A 20,426-nucleotide genomic window follows, 5' to 3' on the forward strand; every position below is an offset into this window, starting at 1 on the left:
CGCAGTTTTCACACTACATCTCCCATGATGCATTGTCTTAAAGGGACAGCGTCTTGAAAACACAACGAACATACAGCTTGTATGTAACTTAACTTATATTACATCTTTTAGAAAAACATCAGCAACTTCCTGCTTTTTCTGCCACAATTATCACAAAAATGCACGTCAGATTGCCGGGGGGGGGGGGGGGGGGGGGGGCTGTAGATCAAAACAGACTATGAGTTTCTGCTTTTTTTTTTTTTTTTTTTTGGGATGCTGGTGTGCCGCGGGATTTTTGTCAAGGTTAAAGTGTGCCGTGGCTCAAAAAAGGTTGAAAAACACTGTGTTAATGTATATTTGTTTTTATTTTTTGTGACTCAGATGAGGGGTCATAAAAGAAATTATGAATGGAAGTGGATGTTTGTTATTTTTGTGTTTTTTCTCAAAATAACAAACTCTTACAGTGACCCCATGTTGGCTCTTCTACCTGTTCTTTACATAGCTGGTAGCCCCTGTTGTGATATGTTGTCCCATTTAGAGCACAGGTAATCTGGATTTGGTTATCTTGTAAACTGTGTATCTGGATCAGGGTGATCCAGTCCAATGTTGCTTTGAAAAACCGGCATAAAAGTAAAACGGATTACCTGATCCTGCATAGGAGGAAATGTGATTTCCAAATCCGGATCATTTTGATCCAGATTAAACTTTTTGAACAACTGGCCCATTGTGATAAAATACTTTAGGTAATCAGAACTCATTCACTTAACCAGTTTTTTATATTTTTTCTTCAAGTAAAATGATATGCATTATGGTTTTATTTGTTTTAAATACACAAAATTGTTGTAAATTTGGGTGTGTCACTTTTTTATATAATCCATTTAAAAAAAGTGTGCATTGTCCTATGACTGGAAGACGACTGTCATTATCAAACCAGAAAAAACTTGCTGGTTGAATGAAAATAACTTTCATTCACGTCAGAATTTACTAGGCGTTTTCATAAATCTGTTTAATGTAGTTAATTGCAAACAATTAAACAAATTTAAATAATTTAAAGTTTGCATCTGATATCTCGAAACAGCAAAGGCCTCTTTATTATTTGCTGAAAAGTAACTGAAAAGGGCCAAAATACTGCAATCTTAATTTTTACTCCATTATATGTCAATTCTCTCTTTAAAAACATTTTGAAAACTTTCTCCTAGAGAAAAGATGTTTCCTAGATGTTCAAAGTGCTTGTCAGCTTATAAAACACTCCATAATTTTACTTTTCAGAAAATCTCAGGGTTTTTCTGAAACAGAAGCTGTTTAAGATCGTTTGTTGGTAACTTGGAGCTTTTATAACAAAGTGAAATTATTATAATTAACTCAAATTACAGCATTACAGTACTATGCATAATTCCCAGAAAAGGATGTTTGTAGCACTAACTGTGTCATCAAATGTCCATAGTATCTCCAGCGAGTATTCTGACCAGCGAAGTGCACACACATCTCCTGAGTATTTTGCAGAACCATCTGCCTTATGTTTGCTGTCAGTGTGGCTCCATTTCCGTGTGATTTCGGTATTTACTTTCTTGTTTCCTTCCTCTCCATGTGCTGTCTTACCTCCACAGCTGCTTCCAAATTACCGGCACACTTCACTGATTTACTGTTTGGTATTCATCCCACATCTGGGATCTACTACTAGAGCATCTGTTACGTATTATCATCAGAACCCACGCAGGCATGTTGTAGCAACTTCAGCCCCCTGAATGACAACTTCAGCATAAAAATTAGAAGGGGAGAAAAAGGTTTTAATGGAACTGTCAGACTCTTGGCTGTCAGGACTTTTTTCGGCGCTCTGAATACACTGACAGCAGTAGAGAACTCTGCTGTCCTTCCATACTTTGTTCCCTAAAGGTCCACCTTCATCTCATAGTAAATAATGGTGCAATAAGCAGGGAACTGCAGACAGTGTTCACACAGCATGAGTCACTGAAACACCAATCTCTAGAAATGTGGCTCTCATTCTTACAAATATTCATACCACAGTATGAAAGAGTGGAAGAAAAAGACTTGGAGATGATAACTCAAGCTTTATGCGTCTTTATCTCTTGGAATTTTTTCATTAGAAAAGGTTTTTTGATTAAAAACATACATATATATATATATATTATGCTTAAAAGCAAGATTTTTCTTTCGTAAAGACCCACTCCGATCATTTGATCTGTTAAAAAAAGCGTTCTCAGTGGTCTTTTAGTTATGATTATGCTGTTTTCAGCTAAAATAAAAAAACCTGTGTTGTTCTATATGACATAGTTTCTGCAGAGCGATGTCTTTGAGTTGTGGGCGAGATTGTTGGTGTGGAGCAACACCGCTCCCCTTGCCCCCACTGTTGCTGAGAGCTCGGAGCAAGGAGCTTGTGGCCCGCCCAATGTGTCTTCTACATCACAAATAAGTTCTTTTTCACACTGTATTTTTTTTGTCTGCTCCTGATTCACAACAATTTGAATAAAGAAATACTTAGATGTGCAATTTTAAGATGAATTTTCCTAATAAATGTCCTCTATCAGAAAATTGCCACAAGAACATGTTAAAAACGCACAAAAAAAATCATGGGACTGGGTCTTTACATTTTCTTCAATCTTCAAACAAGATCTTCAAATCAAACACAATAATCCAATTAAAACAGTGGCAATTATTATGTCTCAGATTTCCAATAAGGGATATTTTGTTAGATTTTGAAATTCTATTTTAAAGGTCAAGGCCTTTGAAAATGGTTAAATGGGTGTTGATTTTTACCGCTGCTGCCTTGGGAGCCAGTTGTTGACATGGAGCAGCTCTGTGTGCTGCGCTTTAGCAGTTATCTCTCTCACAATGCTGTCCTCTGCTCTGGGCGGATCAGCTGTTCCCTGCAGAGAGTACATCAGGCCTCTACCGTCTGGGAAGGAGAAAAAGATGGAGCCCTGAAAAAAGAAGTCAGAAACATGCCACGATTAGTCACACAAGATGTGAAATGAAGCATCACAGAAATGAAAAGGTGTTGCTCCTGCACCAGGTGTTTCTTTTCTTCTGTAGTCATGGTCAGAGGCTGATATGTGACATCAACTGTTTTGTTCTGGTGAGGTTCAAAGGTCACAAGCATGGCTGCAGTCCAATGCTCGCCCTCAACAACTGGCGTGATCCTGCAGCGCTGGTTTGTGGGGTTGACGATGACCAAGCTCTTGGTTTCAGAGCTACGCACGGGGCAAACAAAATTCACCATCTGCAGACACAAAGAGCACACACATGCAGGAGGCTTCAACAGCCTTTTTACTTTATGCTTAGCTAAACTAACTCAAACATTTGGGTAACCTTGCAGGATTTCATATTCATCTTTCTAGGTTAAAAAGCTAGTGACTGCATATGAGTGTCTATCAAATTTCTTCCGAAACAACAGAGAACAAACAAGATTTCTGCAGAGGAAATGAAACACAAGCTCTTGCCTTTAACTTCTTCCCAGTCTCCCAGACTTCTGAGGTACTCAGCTAATTAAAGTTGACTGCATGTTTTTAAAAATCTTTAAATCTGTCCAAAGCTGCTGACTGATACAAATGAGCAAATCAATGTCTCACATTATTTGCTGCTGAGCTTTAAGGATTCCTACAGAACATAATTGTACTGCAAGACAGCATTTAGGCATTAGCTGAGAGAAAAAGATAAGCCTGCAAATATCTAATTTTATTATTTTACTCCCTTTTTAAAACCCGCTTTTATTAATTAATTGTGTGATATTTATCAAATCTTGGCATTTTTACAAAGCTGTTATTGATGTCAAAAGAGAAATGATCTTCAAAAAGGAAGTCTCGCCTGTAGTTCCAGATCGTACAGAGGGTGCCCCAGTCTAACCTCTTTGTTTGTGGAGGCCGAGACACAGGAGGCCGTGATAGTGAGAGTAAGTGGAGCAGAGGAGCCCTCTACAGAACAACACAGATCCTCATATCTGCTGTCACCACTGAGCTCCACGGGTGCAAAAGTAACGTCAAGAGGAACTTCCATCCCCGGACAGATATACCCCTTTGCTGGTGTGATGGAAAGCTCTGCAGGAAAATTCTCAGTCTTCCAAAAGAACCTGGAGAACCAGAATGCACAAAGAATTCATATTTTTTTGCAACTATTACTAAAAATAACCAAAATTTTTCTTTTTATACCTACCTGGCACCAATGTCACCTGTGTTCACCATGACAGTCCTCTTTCTGCTCTGACAACGCTGCACGACAGCTCCAAATGAGAGCTGGTCTGGGTCTAGTTTCACCTCAACTCCCTGAAGGTTTAAAACCCAATCTCATTTTCAAAATAATCAAAATATCAAAAACACATTTATGATACTAGAGTAAATACAGTGAATGTAAAATCAATACTACAGGCCTCTTTAAAATTTGAATTGTTATTCAAGAAATAAACTATCCTTAATCTGATATGAAAAATCAATTTTTGTGCCTTATTTAAAGTGACTGTTATTAAAAATGACCAAGAGTGTCTTTAATAGCCACCTGGCAGCAGCCCTGAATGGTCAGCAGGGGGTGTAACAGGTCTGCCAACACCGCCTGCAGCTCAGCAGTGAAGGGAGGAATGTGCTGACGAGGCAAGAAGCGAATCTCCACTGTGCAAGAACCTCCGTTGGATCTGAGCTTCAGCTCTCCTGCTGGACTCACTGACAGATCCTGGTGGATGGGAAGAGACCAGCTCTCACTGATTAACAGTACAAGTTTGGTATTTAGTGAGTGAGTTTGCCCACCTTTAGATCCAGTTGTGTGTTTGCGCTGAGAGTCAGGGTGAAAGAAAGGTTAATGCTGCTGTGATTGACAAGAACGATCTGTTTTTTGACCATCTGTCCCAACAGAGCTCCCAGTTTGAGTTTTTTCTGTCTCCGATCCTCCACGTCCAGCTAAGACAGAGTGACAGTTTGAATGTAGAATGGAAACTTCCATTTTCAAAAGTTGACATTGACAGAACATTCATACACAAAACCATTTGGTTTACAAAAGAAGTGCAGAAACAGAATTTGTGGAACCAACTAAATCTTTGAGAATTAAGTTTTAGAAAAAACGATTTTCTCTGTAATATAACCCACTTTCACGTTTCTCACCTTTATCTGAACACCTTGCCCAAGAATCTCCACCTGTTTTTGAATGCAACTATTGAAGAGGAAGGTCAGCTTTTCATGGTATCTGCATTCTGCACGAGGATAAAAGGTGACCGGCACTTCCATTAAAGCTCCAGGAGGTAAAACTTCTGCTTTAAAGTCGACCTGAAGAAAATCGGTGTTCTTGAACTGGCACTCGATGCTGAGAAGAGAAAAATAAAATGAAAATGTTAGGAATTCTTCTGTATCTTTAAATGTTGCTTAGGTTTGGAAATCATTTAATTCTATGGTGATTTTTAATCATAAATACTAAAAACTACAATAATTTTTTTTAGCAGTTTTAACAATCACATATTTGTGAGCATTTTAGGGAAAACGTGCCTGTTGGTCTGAAGAAGATTTTAAAAAAAGGTATACAGGAATAGATTTTTTTTTTTTTAAAGTAAGCTCTGATTTCATGATTTTTTAACCAGTAAATAAACATGAAGAGTCAGATGGAAGATGGTCTCTGAAGGAGATTGTGAATTTGATGTCTCTCAGGTAAAGAATAGTCTTCTGATCAATCATGTCTTTGCCAAACTTTAATTAATATTTATTGTCCCTAAAATAATATAAATATCGTGTTTTGGTGCCTGCTGCTAATTACACAAATTTATTTCAATACATTTCTTTGTTTTCTCTTTACTTTTAATCATATATTGTAATGAGAGTCATAAACACCTGATGTCGCTTTTGCTTTTGTTGGTAATCTTCAGTGTTTGGGATGGAGGCGTCATTCCAGGACAGAGTACGAAGAATTTTCCAAAGCTGAACCTGGTGAAGGAGAATTCAAGACTCGGCGCTACAGCTTGACCTTTAATGATGAAGCTAAATGTCGGTCCAAGCTTCACCTGCGGACAAAAATTGAAAAAAGAAAGTCGATACAAAGTGAATAATATTTACAATTTGTTACTTTGTTGTAAATGTTAGTAGTTCCTTTTTGTCATTCCGGTATTTGTATGATTTTGATACTTCTTTTGGAAAACTGTACCTAGTTTATTGTCTCATTAAGATTGTTGAATAACTTCGTACCTTGACATCCAGCCGGACATCTTGCAGGATGCAAATGCTGCGAGGACAGAAGAGGAGAGAAGCCTGCAGCTGCTTCCCAACCTCAACAACAGCAGTTTGTGGTTTTGTTTCTAAGTCCTGCAGAAATTCTGCAGGACCTGTGAGTTCAAAATTCACTTCCAAGATGAATCTTGCAAAATTGGACATCAAGAAATTACAAACCGAAAGCTCTAAAATCCCCACCTGGAATAATAGACAGACAGTCATGAAGAGAGAAATGACAGCTGTGTTTAATGTGAGGCTGGAGGACTTAGGCATTTGTGTGCTGCTGACCGTTCCAAAGTCCAGAGACTCCTGGAGGTTGGGAGCAACCTCTCTGAAGGGTTCATCTGCTTTTCCAAGTTGAAGCAAAGCATTTATGGCGAAGCAGTCGGCTTTTACAGTCAAATGGAGCAGCTCTGACTTCTTTTTCACCTTCATTTTTAGTCGGAAATGAACAGGTCCTTCCACGGATGGCACGAAAGACACGGACAGAGGCAATCTGGAGCGACATGTATAGAGGAAGTATGGTGGATCAAACAGAAAACTGTGTTTCAAGTGCATCTAGTCAATGTTATTGCACGCAGGCTGTTAAAAGACATTCAAAACCCACATCCCCTAATCAAGTATTTTCATTTGACTTGAATCCTGTCAACAAGTGGTCTGTTACTCACCTATCTTTGGATGCCACTCTTCCACTCATGGGCTGCAGAGTGAGGCTGGACTGCTGATCTTCAGAGAGAAGAGACGACTGCAGGATGGAGAAGTGGACAGGCTCCTCTTCTCGGTTCACCAGATCAACTATGCTCTCCACTGTATGACCTGTGTGCACACAAACATGTTAGTACTGTTTCTGGAATACAGCCTGCTTTAGGATCAAACAGATTCATGCATTTTTTACATATTTGCTGTTTCATATTTTGTTGCACAGATGTCCTTCTATTTTCAAAACCAAAATCAATAAAGAAGTTTCCACTCATCCTATTTTAATTTATAAACTATATCTCAAACCACTGCTATTTGTTTTATTTTTTCCTTTTTTTCATCTTTTGTCACAAATCCGTGTTTTCAAAATTAATAACCTATTCTGCTGTTTTATCTTTCTTTGTGACAAAACTTTCTTAAACAAAAAAAAAAGTTCTCATGAATGTCATCGTGGCTAAGAACTGCAGCAGGTACAACATGAATTGAAAACCAGTGGAAAAACTTTATTTTAGTGAAAAAGTAATGTTTAAACATGTTTTATAATTTTTGGATGTAGCCAAACAAGGCTACAAACTATCATGAATAAATAGAAAATGAACAGTGAAGATTATATTCCTATATTTAAATACCTAAATTAATATTTTTTATCTCCAATCAATATTGTTTTTTGCTATCAGATCCATAGGGCTAGACTTTTAACTGAGTAGATAAACTCCCCTCAAACGTGCATCTCCTCCTGCTCACCTCCTCCTTACGGGAGCCAAAACATTTCACATGTAAAACTTAAAAAATAACCACAAACTACAGGAAAGTGTTTTTTTTTTCTAGAAGATGTCCAGCAGTCCAGAATATTTTTGTCCTCATGGAAACTTCCAGAGGCAAACTTCCCATAGCAAGGCTTAGTACTCCAATTTACACACCTACAAGCACTTCTCCAAAATCCAGGTGAGGCATGTTGAGAAAGACAAGCGGCTCTCTGGCTGTGCCCACCAACAGGAAGGGGAGGCTCAGTGAGAGACTCTCAACCAGAAAGCTCCAGAATGATTCCACTGGGTCCTGCTGTTCCGGGAAGTAATCAAAACACATCTGTGGACATAACCACAAGAGAAAATTCATGTGGATGACAAAGCAGAGGGATGAAGATGAAGCTGAGTGATTACAGAAGTTCTGTCTGACCTCTACTTTTCCCCCAGGCTGGATTGAACCACTAGGGGTGAGACAGCTGAAGGGGCCGAGCTCCGTGTCCTCACACCTCCACTTGAATGAGTACACCTCACTGGTTGTGTTCAGCACACTGAAACATCTGCAGAGTGAACCCAGACAGAAAGTCAAGCTTAAATACATGAGATTGATGTCTTTGACGTCACCTTTCATCACCGTGTTGATGCTGCCAAGAGGCCAACAGCTTTGAACTCTAGAACTTTGGTGTTTGGGTTGATCGGGTCCTGGAGATCAGGTCTGCGGCGGCTCAGGTAGTCTGAGTCCTCCATGTCAATATGACAGTAGGGCAACAGGCTGCAACCATAAACTGGGATACATGGAGCTGTATTCCCGTCTTCCAGGTTAGGAATACTGAGAAAAAGGTGAAAAATAATAAGCTCAGATCTGCTGCATTATGGGTAAAGTTTAAAAAAGAATTGTATTTTTAATCAACAAAAAACCTTTTTTGTTAAAAATCTGGAAGGTGTTTTGAAAGGAATTATTAACCCATCAATTCAAAGTTAGAGAATTTACCTGCAGAGGAGCTTTCCATGAAACTGAGTCACCTCCACAGGTGAGAAGCGGATGGTGAAGGTCTGTGCTACACCGGGATTGATGGTCCCGCTGCTCGGTTCCACCGTGAATGGAGGCAGCTCAGGGGAGGTCATGAGGAAAGACATCACACTGGCCAGAGCACTGGAGGGACGGACTGCAGGTCCCTCTGACCTGCTGCCAGGTGGAGAGCGGGAGCTTCCAGCTGTGACAAACAGAACATTGTAGAACATTTAGATCTTTTTTTTTTTTAAAAGATGAAATTAACAGATGTTTGATAAATCTTTGGTATTACTTCCTTCATGATGCTTCACAGCACTGCTGCTTGATTCCATGAAAACTTTCCAGGAGAATTCCACTTTGACGCGGCCCTCATTTGTTAACTTCAGCCTGTGCAGAATATTGTGTACAAACGACAATAAACCAATTCAGGGATTACCTATGAGAGTGAGCAAAAGAGATGCAGAAGATTACATTTTGATGCTACAGATAGGACTAAAGCCTAACTCACTGGTGGATCCTGGTTTGGAAAAGCATAGTGTCTTTGAAGTGAATGCGGTTGTTGCTGCAGCTGAACTTGGCATAATCACAAACTGCACTGATGCATAACTTCAACTCCATCTGAGAGCCTTCAACCACAGAGTAGCTGGGCTCTGGATTGGTCTGCAACAACACAAATGGAGAAGCATGAACTTACAACTGATCATCACACATATCTCTGTAACAGTAACCATGCAAACTTTACTACTCACAGGTTGCTGTGTTGATTCTGAAGCCTGCTTTGAGGCATTCTGCCACTGAACAGTTTTCTGGCGGTCATCCCAGTCACTCACTTGCTCTATCGGCTGCTGGAACTCCACCTGACATACTTTACACTTGATCGGATGGTTCTTCAGAGTCACTGGCTGATTGGCTCTAAAGGTGACGGTCACTTCTTTAGAACAACCAGCATGAAGGTGCCCAACCTTTAAAAGAAAAACACAAGTTATAACCAAACCTTTCCATGGCGGAATTTCCAAAAAACAAAGCTTTATTTTTGAATATATGAAAAAGTTTTGCTAAACTGAGACAGGAACAAAATGAACAAAACGCCTAATCTTGGTTAAATCTTCCACTTCAGGCCTTTTGACAACAGTAACACGATCCTCTTTATACACTCACATCTGAGTCCAAACTTTTATTTGCGTGTCCAGTTTTTTTGTTCAGCCTTTGACCCCAGAACTGAACTAAATAACATTTTTATAATTTAAGCAGCAATAGACCCTAAATAATTTACCTTCTAACTACAGCCAAAGCTATATTTTCAGGGGTTCAGAGCTCCTGTGTTCTTACAATTTAATTGTGTTTAAATTAATTCAGTAACAACCAATTTATTAATCAGAATTCAACTAAACAAAAACATTACTTGTCACAGAAGCACAATCAAAGCACATGTGAAGAGGTCAGCTGAACGTTTTGTTTTGTTAAAGGTAGAAGGTAAAAAAGACAACAATTCACACAAATAATAAACTAAACAATTAAAACTTGGAGAGTAACAAAGTGCAGAAAGGATAAAGATTACAATTAAACAAGACTACTCATTTACAAGGTTTGGTCATGTGTTTTAAAAATAATAAATGTTAATTGAAATATATTAAGGGAATCGGGTCAATGTGCCAAAAGTGTCTAGAAAAGTCTACCCGTTTCTACCTGTGGAGAAATGTGAACATGATGTCCACTGGGAGGCCACTCAAACCTCAGTGCCTGGTTTCTGCTGTGGTTAGTCATGGTGAAATGTCTGTGGTGTGGATGGTCCACATGGCACTCCCCAAAATGCAGGAGCTCATAATTACCTTTGATGGAGAAAGAGTAGTCTATTCAAAAGCACCATTAAAGTCCTACTGACAACATCTTATTCCTGCCTTTCTCTCCCACAAAAAATTTCTTTGTTTTCATACCTTCTTCCACATCAACATCATAAATTGACATGTTGATATCCAAAGAGACCACTTCCTGGTAAGCCTCTCCTGTCACTTGGATTATGATGCCGCTGTACTGGTTGTCCTTCACTTGCACTGACATCTTTGCTTTGACACTCAGTGGTTTATTAGAGCAGAAGCTAACTTCAAATTCAGCTGTTTCACCAGGGTTCATCTTCAGGATGGCTCTGTGCACTATCTGAGGCTCTGCACAAAAATGAAGTTTCACTCAGTGACAGAATTGTCTGTTAATACAACAAAAGCTGAAATATGCCAGCATCTCCTGCTTGCTGGCAGTGATGTCCAAGCATCCCCCTACCAAGGGTTCAACATCTCTAAGGTACAATTAAAACCGAGGGGGGAGGGGCCCGTATCCATGTGGCAACTATGGGACCACTGCAAAGTAGCTCCTCCCCCCAAGGTGCATCGCAGGCTGACCCTCTCACCCTTATAAATGATTATATGAGGAAGAGGGTAAGTCAGGGATGGCTGCTAGACTGGCCCCCAGTTGATGAAACAACCATCCCCCAGCAACCCCAGCATTGAGCCCAGGGGCCTCATTTATAAACGTTGCGTATGCACAAAAGAAGGCGTACGCCACTCTCTACGCAGTAGTTGAGATTTATAAAAAGCAAACTTGACGGGAAAATGTGCGGTCCTTCACGCAAGCTCTGACCCAGGCCTGCGCACAAAAACGGGTGAAATGAGAAACGGCGACACCGTCGGCAGATGGAAGAAACACGTGAAAGTGAAAATGACAACACTGCCTCTCATAAATAACATTAAGACTTCACAAAGCAAGTCTTTCAATTAACAGCCTACACGAACACCCGTTTGATCGATCAGCAGTGAAACAAAAAAAAAAAAATCAAACGAAAATTACAACAGAAATTCAAATGAACAGTTATTTGCAAAAAGAAAAGTGAAATATGTTCTGCAATATTGGCATGTTGTGCAATTCATCCTCATAAATAATATAGTTAACAGAACGAAATAATGTGCAAAACTGAGATTCTCGTCAGGGTGTCCGTCTGGCGGGGCAGATATAGGTGCGGGCGTGCGGACGGACAGACGTACTAATTGTCCACTAGGGAAGTTGTTTTCATATTAAAACATTTCTTCATAAGCTATGGAATTATGGTATTCATACATAAGCCTTTAGTTTGTTTTATCTTTGATAAAACAATGTATGGCGTATTTTTCAACCATTCACAAAGCAACAAGAAATTACATTTGCGCTGATCAATTTCCCATTTCCACGTTGATTATTACTGTTAAGTATTGAATGTATACTAATTCACTCTTTCTACTCCATTTTCCATGAGTCACTTCTGTTCCCATGAGTCATTGTTCTGGTATTTCTGTGTCGAGGGTTGATGACATCACTCGCTAAATGAATGAGCCCTGATGTACGAGAGAGACGAATTTGTTCCGTGCTCAATGGTTAATAAATATGCCTAGAGGAGGCTAAAGTTGATCCTGTCCCGGAGTCTTCTTCATCTATCCACCACGTGGATGAAAGATCGGAGCTGCGCTCAACAATTACCGACATCTGTAGCTTGTCAGATGCAATAAATGGATGGAAATAAAATGCCCCATCACAATGCGTAATGACGCACAATGGCTGATCTTGCGCACTTAGAAGATGTGGCAAATGGAAGAATTCGGAGAGAACGCATCTTTAGACAGCAAGAAGACTTGCTGGCAAACGAGGACGAGTGGCTTATGAGCCGGTTCCGACTTCCTCGAGCCGTCCTCTTGGACCTCTGCGGGCTTTTGGGCCCGGCATTACAGAGGAGCACTCGGAGGAACCACGCGTGTCACCCGGTGCATCTGGCGCTCCGGTTTGGTGATTTATTAAGGGAAAGATGCGTAGGATGTGCGTGCGCACGGTTTTATAAATCCGAATATTTCTGTGCATATGCAGTCCTATGTTTCATCCGTACGCCACTTCTGACGCAAATCCTACGCAAAGTTTTATAAATGAGGCCCCAGGTCTCCCCAGCCCAGGGGTCCCATCGCTCAAAATCCATCCATCCATCCATCCATCTTCCTCCGCTTATCCAGGACCGGGTCGCGGGGGCAGCAGACTGAGCAGAGATGCCCAGACTTCCCTCACCCCAGCCACTTCCTCCAGCTCCTCTGGGGGGACCCCGAGGCGTTCCCAGGCCAGCCGAGAGACGTAGTCTCTCCAGCGTGTCCTGGGTCTTCCCCGGGGCCTCCGTCCAGTGGGACATGCCCGGAACACCTCTCCAGGGAGGCGTCCAGGGGGCATCCGGACTAGATGCCCGAGCCACCCCAGCTGGCTCCTTTCGATGTCGCTCAAAATAAGCTGATTATTTTCCCTTTAAAGTAAATTGTACTTGCTTTTTCTTGATGACACATTTTCTGTTTAGATATGGAGTGGACAGTGTACTCTGATTAGTTTGTGTAGCATTTACATACATATACTTTTATTATTGTTAAGGTGAAACAAAAAGTGTTATGGTTTAGGAACATGTTTTAATCAGAAAAGGTTAAAGACTTGACTGCAGCTCTGGAACTACAGAGACCTGTATGCACGCATACGGTAAACTGGAGAATCTTTTTAGGAACTCACCAGAGGGAAAAAAAACCTTCAAAGAACAGAAAATAAAGACTCCTTCAGGGGCTCATAAAGAAGCAGAAGAATATGGATGAATCTGTAGGCCTCACTTGATTCTCTTCAAGTCAGAATTAACTAAACAGTAATTAGAAAGAGATGCTCTGAAAGGTGAGTTCAAGAAAAAATATGCTACAAAGCAGCAAGAACACAAAGGCTTGCCTCTGATTTCATGAAAAAGATCAGAATGTTCATGTTTCAAATGAATTTTCTGTGAATGAGGAGACAAAGTAGAAACTTTTTTAAAGTTTTAACTCCCTAATGCCTGTTGTTGCAAATATACAACAAACCACTTCAGCTCCCAAATTACCTACATGTAGCATCTACTTAAAAGCAAAGACATACATGATTTTCTTTTCATAGCTGGAAATAAAATCAGGTAATAAACGGTCAGGTCTCACTACATCTGGAGTCAAACCAATAAGATTTCATAAAAAAGAATATCAGAGCAAAAGCCAATCATGGTGGTGGTAGTTTGATGGTGTGGGGCTGATGTGCAGCTTCAGACTGATAAAATCCAGAATTACATTGTGTACCATAAAATCCAGCAGGAAAATGGCCATCATCAGTTCTTTGTTCAACAGAAGTTGTTCTTTTAACAATTATAAGCATATAGATGAAAAACAAACAAATAACTTAAATTTTAAATAAATCCTCTAAAGGGTTTATTACTGTGTTTGCTGCCAGAAGTCGAGTAACCAGATTTAAAGTTCAACAAATAAAATTCTACTAAAAAGGTGTAAATACAATTTTCCTCTAAAACACAAAATCTTTTTTTTTCCTTCAAAAACAGGGGTAATCAATCTAGTAATATTTTTAATCAAGAAAATGAATTCATTAATTCATTTAGCTTCTTCACAAATTCTAAACTAAGTTGAATACAGCTGTGTCATTTGTTCAGACAGGATCCAACATCTTTAACTGTTACCTGAGTCTGCTGAGGAGTTGAGCTCCAGGGACTGGATGGAGCTGATGTTGTGGTCAGATCCAGCTTTCAGGGTAAAAACTCTGTTTTCATCCAGCATGTCGATCTGGATCTACACAGGAAATGTTGATCTCAAAACTCTCAAAGAGACATTTCCGATTTCCTATTTAATATTTTCCATGTCATTCATTTTGGAAAAAAAAACAACAGATTTTGTCCTCTCACCTCAGCTGGAACATTTCCATCATTTAGCAGAACCAGAGGTAGTGTAACGCTCCGTCCAACCCAAACCCGTCTGAACTGCAGCAGGGGATTTTTGGTGCTGTCTTTCAGAGCTGGGCGCAGCACGCACACACTGGGAAGAGTGCTTTCTCCAACCACTTCAAACTCCAGCACTTTACTTTTAAGGGCAGTAGCCATTCTGGAATACAACAGAAAACTATTTTTAGCTAGACTTGGGGCAGGCATAGAACCAGTTTACATAAAAACAATCTAATAACTGTAAGTAATAGAAAAAACTAAAATACAAGAAGGGACAAAAATACATGCATTTCAGATATCTAATGTTTTTTCAGCATTGCTTTACGTGTTTCAATCTCTGATCAGATTTGCCTGTTATTCTGATGTTACCTTAAGATTTAATACTCAATTGCTTAATGTATTTCAAACACTTGTTCAATTTTTGTTGGAAATGTTTTTTCTAAATGCCTACAACAGTGTCAGTTAATCTATCGGGCTCCAAAACAGACTACAATCTTCTGCTGTCCTTGGCTTATGGTCTCTAAAAGAGAAAATGACTTCACCTGGGATTGGTCTCCTGTTTTCTCCAAACACCCTGCAACTCTATTCTACATGATCTTTATTTTTATTTGATATTTTAAGATTTAAAAGAGCAAAATGAGATAATTATGTATTACTAGATGAAATCAGAATTGTTGACCAGACTTCTCCAATTAATTTCTATTCTTTTGTTTTTATCATCCCTAAAGTGATTCAAAAGCTTCAGAGGCTGGACAATTATCAGAATTTGGGGAACATGTAAGCAGAAAAACCAGCAGTCAAAAGCAGGGCACACAACAGTGGTCTTCTTTTACCCTGAGGTTCCCTCTATTGTGGCCTCAAACACAGCGCTGTACTGCTGAATGCTCGGAGGAGTGAAGGTGACAACAGCAAATGCGTGGGACTGGTTGGGCACGCTTAGAGTTGTAGCAACCAAATCAAACACATCTCCGTGTCGGAAAACCTGTAAAGAAAAGCAGGATTTAGTGATCATTTACGACTTTCCAACTTTCTGACCAAATAAAGCTTTAAAAGTGTCACCTTGGCGCCGACGTTTCTGACCGCCAAGCTGAGAACACAGGGAACCTTGCTGTTATTGGTGAGTCGGAAGCGGGCCTTGGCAGTCTGACCAACAAGGACCTTGTTGAAGATGAACTTGTTCTCATTCAGGACGTAAATGCCAGCAGCGTTGCAGAACGGTTCAGAGGAGAGCTGGCTGCTGTGCTGGCACAGATGGTGCTCCTCAAAGATGGAGGTCATGTCTAACAGTATGCCTGAATCAGCAACAAAATTAAGAAAGAGAACAACTGAAATCTCTTTTTTTCCAACGGTTTGCCTTATCAGTTCATTTCTAACAGCATATCAAGTTCTCATATGTATTTATAATATAATTTTCTTTTCCATATAATAAAAGTTTATGCCAAAAAATGTGATTTTGTTTCAATATAACCCTTTCAATCTATTCTCTTGATAGATTTTTATCATTTTTCATATTTGCTAACTTTTAAGAATAGTTTTTGTTGTTATGGGCAGAAAGTGATGAGATCCAAAAAATATTTTGCAATTTTTAAAATATTTTGGAAAGAATAAATATAAAAGGGTCACCCGGAGATGTTTATAAGAGAAAAGGGAAAAACAAGAAGGACTGAGCAGACGTATGAGGAAAATATACTGTATTGAACAGGGGATTCCAGTGAATGTAGTAACCTATCACAAGTCTAAAACAAGTGGAAGAGTCAATAACCTATATAACTAATTTCTTGGTTGAAAGATGAAATTCATTTGTTCCACTTTATGCACATTGATGAGTTTACATCTTCATAACAAATCAATGTTAATGTTTCCAAAGTGAATCTTGGAGGGGTTGTGATTTTGAGCCACTTTTTGCACAGGTGTTCAGATCATCCTCACTGGTCTCACCTGGCCTGCAGACTTCAGCCAGCAGTCTGTATGGAATGCCGCTGTTGTGATCTGAAGGGTCACGACCGCTGATGTCAATCAACAAACTCTGGCTGAAGGAGCCCAGCAGCTCAGCTCCACAGTCCACAGTGATGAGCTGCTGACATCCAGGCTGCAGGCTTCCCACGGACGGAAAGAGTGAGAACACCCCCATGCTGAGTCGATTCTAAAAAGGACACATTGGATAAAAATCAGGGGGAGTAAAAGGTAAGAGTACCAGGACTCCTGAAGAGAAAATAATGTATTAAAGCCCCTGCAGTCACTTACCTGGAAAATATTTGAGTCTTTCTGGAAGGATTCTTTTCGCTGTTTGAGACTGGCATTGACTGGTTTTGCACAAACACTGTCTCCAAATGGGATCTTAGCCCTAAACCCAGAACAGGAAAACAAAATTTTGCTTCTAAAATCTCAGCTATTATTCATAACATCTATTTAAGTTCAAAAACAATTAAAATGTCATCTTGCTTATGCTGCAGGTAAGACATTTATAGGTGAAAACCTGCCTATTTTTTAAGCCACAGATTGTGCCTGATAACTTTTACTTTCATGCATTGATGTGTCTCACAAAAGGTGAATCAAATATCTGAACTGTTTCCATCCAGATGGCTGCCAGCCATGTCTTTGTGTGTTTGTACTATTCTGGGTATTGGTTCATATTTAAAAAGAGAAGCTTTAGCTTTTAACAAAATTGATTAATTTCTTGAAATGGTTGTACTGTTCAAATTTAGTTTAAATACTAAAGTTGGTCTGTGAAACATGGAGTCAGGAAATGGGGTTTGGTATATTCCAAGTTTCTTCTTCTAGATTTAAATGTATGTTCACAAAGAAAAATTAAATCCAGCTTTTAGCATCTATTGTGTCTGGGCTTCATGATAACGTTGTGTGCTGTCTCACCCTGGTTTTGCTTGGGCGGCCAGGTCAAAACTGAACTCAAAGACACCTTTGTTTTCAATGGTGAGAGTTTGGCTTTTTTTAGAGCCGTAAACAAGTGGGCCAAAGTTGATGTCACAAGCAGGCGTGATCTCATATCTGCAGAGAAAACAGAAAATGTTTGCAGTGTGGGCACAATATTTAGCATTTGTTTCCAATTTTAGGTGCAACACTAAAACTGTGAAGATGATGAGGCTGTTTAGAAACATGTTAAAGAGCATAATAACCTGGAGAAGAAAGATTGAACGGAAATCTTGATTTCTATGACTTCAATGACTTTGTCCTCCTTCCCAGTGTTAGGATCAATCACCTGCAAACATGTTTTTTCTGTTAGTCCTCTTGGAAAATTATGAAATCATAAGAAAAACATTTGTAAAACTTGGATTTAAAGGCAAATAGACCAGAGCTGTGATAAGCCTCTCTGTGAACAATATTTGAATAACAGTTTGTTGAAATCATAGTTTTACTTAGCTTCCTTCTACTCCCTTTCAAGCAATCTATAATTTGATGATTAATCATCCTACAGTATGTTTAATTCGTCTTTTATGGATGCAAAATTGTTGATTGTATTGTTTGTGCATTATTCTTGCATTGGTTGACTGAAATAAACCATTTCCAATCCAATCCAATTTTGTAGTTAGCGTGATTGTTAATAAATCCGGTAAATGTTTTTGCAGGGGAATTTTTCACAAAAAACACAAAAACTAACTGATCGAAATTATTCTGTTTTTTAGAAGGTGTTTCAAATTATTTCCAGCTTTCTCCAAAAAAATATCAACTCTGACTCGTTATGTCGTATGTTTTAAATGTTCTGTGTCAATTTATGTACCGGTAAGTTAGAACCTTGGTGCACTATTATTTACATTTCAAAAGATCTCAAGAGGTGACACTGTTTTATTTTGTCTTGAGTGGAAGCTAGAAATAACATTTTTTTTAGCTTTTCTGGGAATATAAACCTGTTAGTAATAAAATGCGCATAACAAAAAGATGATCGCCTCACACCTGGCAATGCAAGATGGGTTGTTTAACGAGGAGGACTTCCTTATCGGGTCTGCAGGTGACCCACACTCCTATAGACTTGTCTTGAGGCATTAGAGATCCACTCTGGGGGGACACTGTGAAAATGGAGTCCAGTTTTGGCCTTTTGGGGGTCTGATCAAACACAAACCTTTGTGAAACAAAAAGAAGAAAACATGAACACGGATTTTTTTTTCTTTTAAAGCGAAGGTGTTTAAACTCTGCTGGATGGAGTTGGGAGGATGCAGAGAATGCTGGTAAACTTACTTGAAAGCTAATGAATACTTTCCCTTGTTCTTCAGCCTTAGAGGAAGTTTGACCTCTTCAGAGACTCGGATGGTTCCAAAGTCTAGGATGCAATCTGTTGCAAACAAAGAATCAGTTGACTAATCAAAATATTAATTGGACCATTAACAAGAAAATCTAGATTTTTCAATCATAAATAAACAATGGCAGACAATTTAGAATTATTTTGTTGTCATTAAATAAAATAACTGGGACTTTTTACCGCAAGAATCAGTTTAAAGACCCATTACAATGAAAAGGGTGTTTTTGGTATTTTTAACATGTTCCTGTAACATTTTTCACATGATGGAGGACATATGTAGAAGAAATGTAAGATTAAAACTGTTTTTCAGAGTATTTCCCTACTCAAACTGTGATGGATCAGGAGCAGATAAAAACCCATTTGTAAAAGCTCTCAGTTGTGATGCAGCAACTGCGATGGAAGGGCCAAAGTCTCTCTGCTCTGCTCCATTCTGATGCATCCACTTGTAGACAAATAGATACATTTTCCTCATCTGTGCTGGCATCTGACTCAAAACAAAATCTTTTTGTCTTTCTCTTTAGCTGTGGTATACAACATGTTTCCTTCTAAAGGTCCCGTACTATTTTCTTGCAGCGTGGAGGCTGCGTGGAATGCTCTAATATTGCTCTCCGGTTTTGTTGCACCTGTAATGTTAGGTAGGGGTTGTGAGGGGCTGTAAGCTAGCGGGAGACAATGTAAACAAAGGGATGATGGGATATCAGTGGAGAATCACTTTCACGCCAACAATCCCACCCACAAATCAGTGGGGAATTTTTAATGAGCTACTGCCGCTCAGCAGAAAATATGTGTTAAAAATGACCCAGGCTTTTTGATTGTGACTAAAAACTGAACAAGCATTATTAAAAGTCTACTGGAAATAATTTTCGATAGATAAAAATGTAGTTTAAAAGGGATATTAAACGTTTTAAAAGTAAGTCTCCATAAAATTAATTTCCCAGTTAAATCAAATCACGCAGGTCTCTCTCTGCATGTTTAAAGATTTTGTTTTTAAATTTAAAGAATGGAGGATAGTCATGACTGAGTGACAGCTTTTTGTGTAATTGAGAAAACTTAAGTTCAAGTGTGCCATAGCTCATGTGAATCCAAGAACCCTAACAAAATGAAACTAGCAACTGTTTGTAAAGGCAACAGCAATGGGAGTGGTTTGTTTTCAGTTTGTTGAAACAAATACCAGTTTAATTATACCAGTATACATTAAAAATGCCAGCAGTTACATTCTGAAATAAAACCAAACCTCTACAAAACTGTGACAGATGCTACCTGGTGTGATCTCCACTTCGATGTTGTAGGCTTCAGCAGAGACAATAATGTTTTCAGTTTGAACAATTCCAAGAATATTTTCCATATCTGACACCTGAAACAAAAAAAATCCCATCAGCTAGCTACTGCATAGATCTGTGTTATCATCTTTAAGTATCTAAAAATGATCCTCTGAGATGTGTTTAACTCACCTCCAAACGTAGGATCTTCTTGACAGCAAGTGGTTTCTTGGCTTTAAAGTTCATGCATATGGGGACAGAGGTGTTTGGTGGGACAATACCCTGATCCTGTGGCACCAGAAACTCATCACCTAACTCCTCCACACCCTGAAGTCTCCAGCACACTGGTAGAACTGTCTTATTGAGAACGTTCACACTGTGGCTCTCCTCCCTAACAAAAAAACCATATGAACCAGGTGAGATGATTATAAAAGTTATATACCATATATTGCTATATATGGTATATGTTATTATATAACATATATAACATATATTGTTATCAGTTG

The 20,426-nt window shown here is 39.2% G+C and overlaps 1 protein-coding gene across 3 annotated transcripts in view; it reads right to left on the reverse strand.

Annotated features, from left to right (window-relative positions):
* The window catches only part of hydin (HYDIN axonemal central pair apparatus protein), an 86,470-nt gene that overhangs the window by 4,362 nt on the left and 61,682 nt on the right, over positions 1 to 20,426 (reverse strand). For 2 of the 3 annotated variants that reach the window (XM_078948935.1, XM_078948936.1), the window contains exons 59-90: positions 20,113 to 20,311; positions 19,922 to 20,015; positions 18,601 to 18,694; positions 18,319 to 18,484; positions 17,544 to 17,626; positions 17,281 to 17,415; positions 16,654 to 16,753; positions 16,348 to 16,552; positions 15,469 to 15,701; positions 15,243 to 15,391; positions 14,374 to 14,569; positions 14,152 to 14,260; positions 10,562 to 10,789; positions 10,314 to 10,456; positions 9,377 to 9,589; positions 9,136 to 9,287; positions 8,920 to 9,014; positions 8,607 to 8,829; positions 8,250 to 8,444; positions 8,049 to 8,175; positions 7,793 to 7,958; positions 6,842 to 6,989; positions 6,462 to 6,669; positions 6,150 to 6,371; positions 5,799 to 5,968; positions 5,082 to 5,280; positions 4,731 to 4,880; positions 4,486 to 4,656; positions 4,147 to 4,256; positions 3,802 to 4,063; positions 3,008 to 3,217; positions 2,755 to 2,918 (exon numbers count right to left, since the gene is read on the reverse strand). In XM_078948935.1, the coding sequence (XP_078805061.1) occupies positions 2,755 to 2,918; positions 3,008 to 3,217; positions 3,802 to 4,063; positions 4,147 to 4,256; positions 4,486 to 4,656; positions 4,731 to 4,880; positions 5,082 to 5,280; positions 5,799 to 5,968; positions 6,150 to 6,371; positions 6,462 to 6,669; positions 6,842 to 6,989; positions 7,793 to 7,958; positions 8,049 to 8,175; positions 8,250 to 8,444; positions 8,607 to 8,829; positions 8,920 to 9,014; positions 9,136 to 9,287; positions 9,377 to 9,589; positions 10,314 to 10,456; positions 10,562 to 10,789; positions 14,152 to 14,260; positions 14,374 to 14,569; positions 15,243 to 15,391; positions 15,469 to 15,701; positions 16,348 to 16,552; positions 16,654 to 16,753; positions 17,281 to 17,415; positions 17,544 to 17,626; positions 18,319 to 18,484; positions 18,601 to 18,694; positions 19,922 to 20,015; positions 20,113 to 20,311 (5,319 nt within the window). The remainder of the gene's footprint in view (positions 1 to 2,754; positions 2,919 to 3,007; positions 3,218 to 3,801; positions 4,064 to 4,146; positions 4,257 to 4,485; positions 4,657 to 4,730; positions 4,881 to 5,081; positions 5,281 to 5,798; positions 5,969 to 6,149; positions 6,372 to 6,461; positions 6,670 to 6,841; positions 6,990 to 7,792; positions 7,959 to 8,048; positions 8,176 to 8,249; positions 8,445 to 8,606; positions 8,830 to 8,919; positions 9,015 to 9,135; positions 9,288 to 9,376; positions 9,590 to 10,313; positions 10,457 to 10,561; positions 10,790 to 14,151; positions 14,261 to 14,373; positions 14,570 to 15,242; positions 15,392 to 15,468; positions 15,702 to 16,347; positions 16,553 to 16,653; positions 16,754 to 17,280; positions 17,416 to 17,543; positions 17,627 to 18,318; positions 18,485 to 18,600; positions 18,695 to 19,921; positions 20,016 to 20,112; positions 20,312 to 20,426) is intronic. The other variant, XM_023955964.2, reaches the window with a different exon arrangement.

This window comes from Oryzias latipes, chromosome 6 (assembly GCF_053564925.1).
Source record: "Oryzias latipes strain Hd-rR chromosome 6, Olatipes_Hd-rR_3.1".
Taxonomy (NCBI): Eukaryota; Metazoa; Chordata; class Actinopteri; order Beloniformes; family Adrianichthyidae; genus Oryzias; species Oryzias latipes.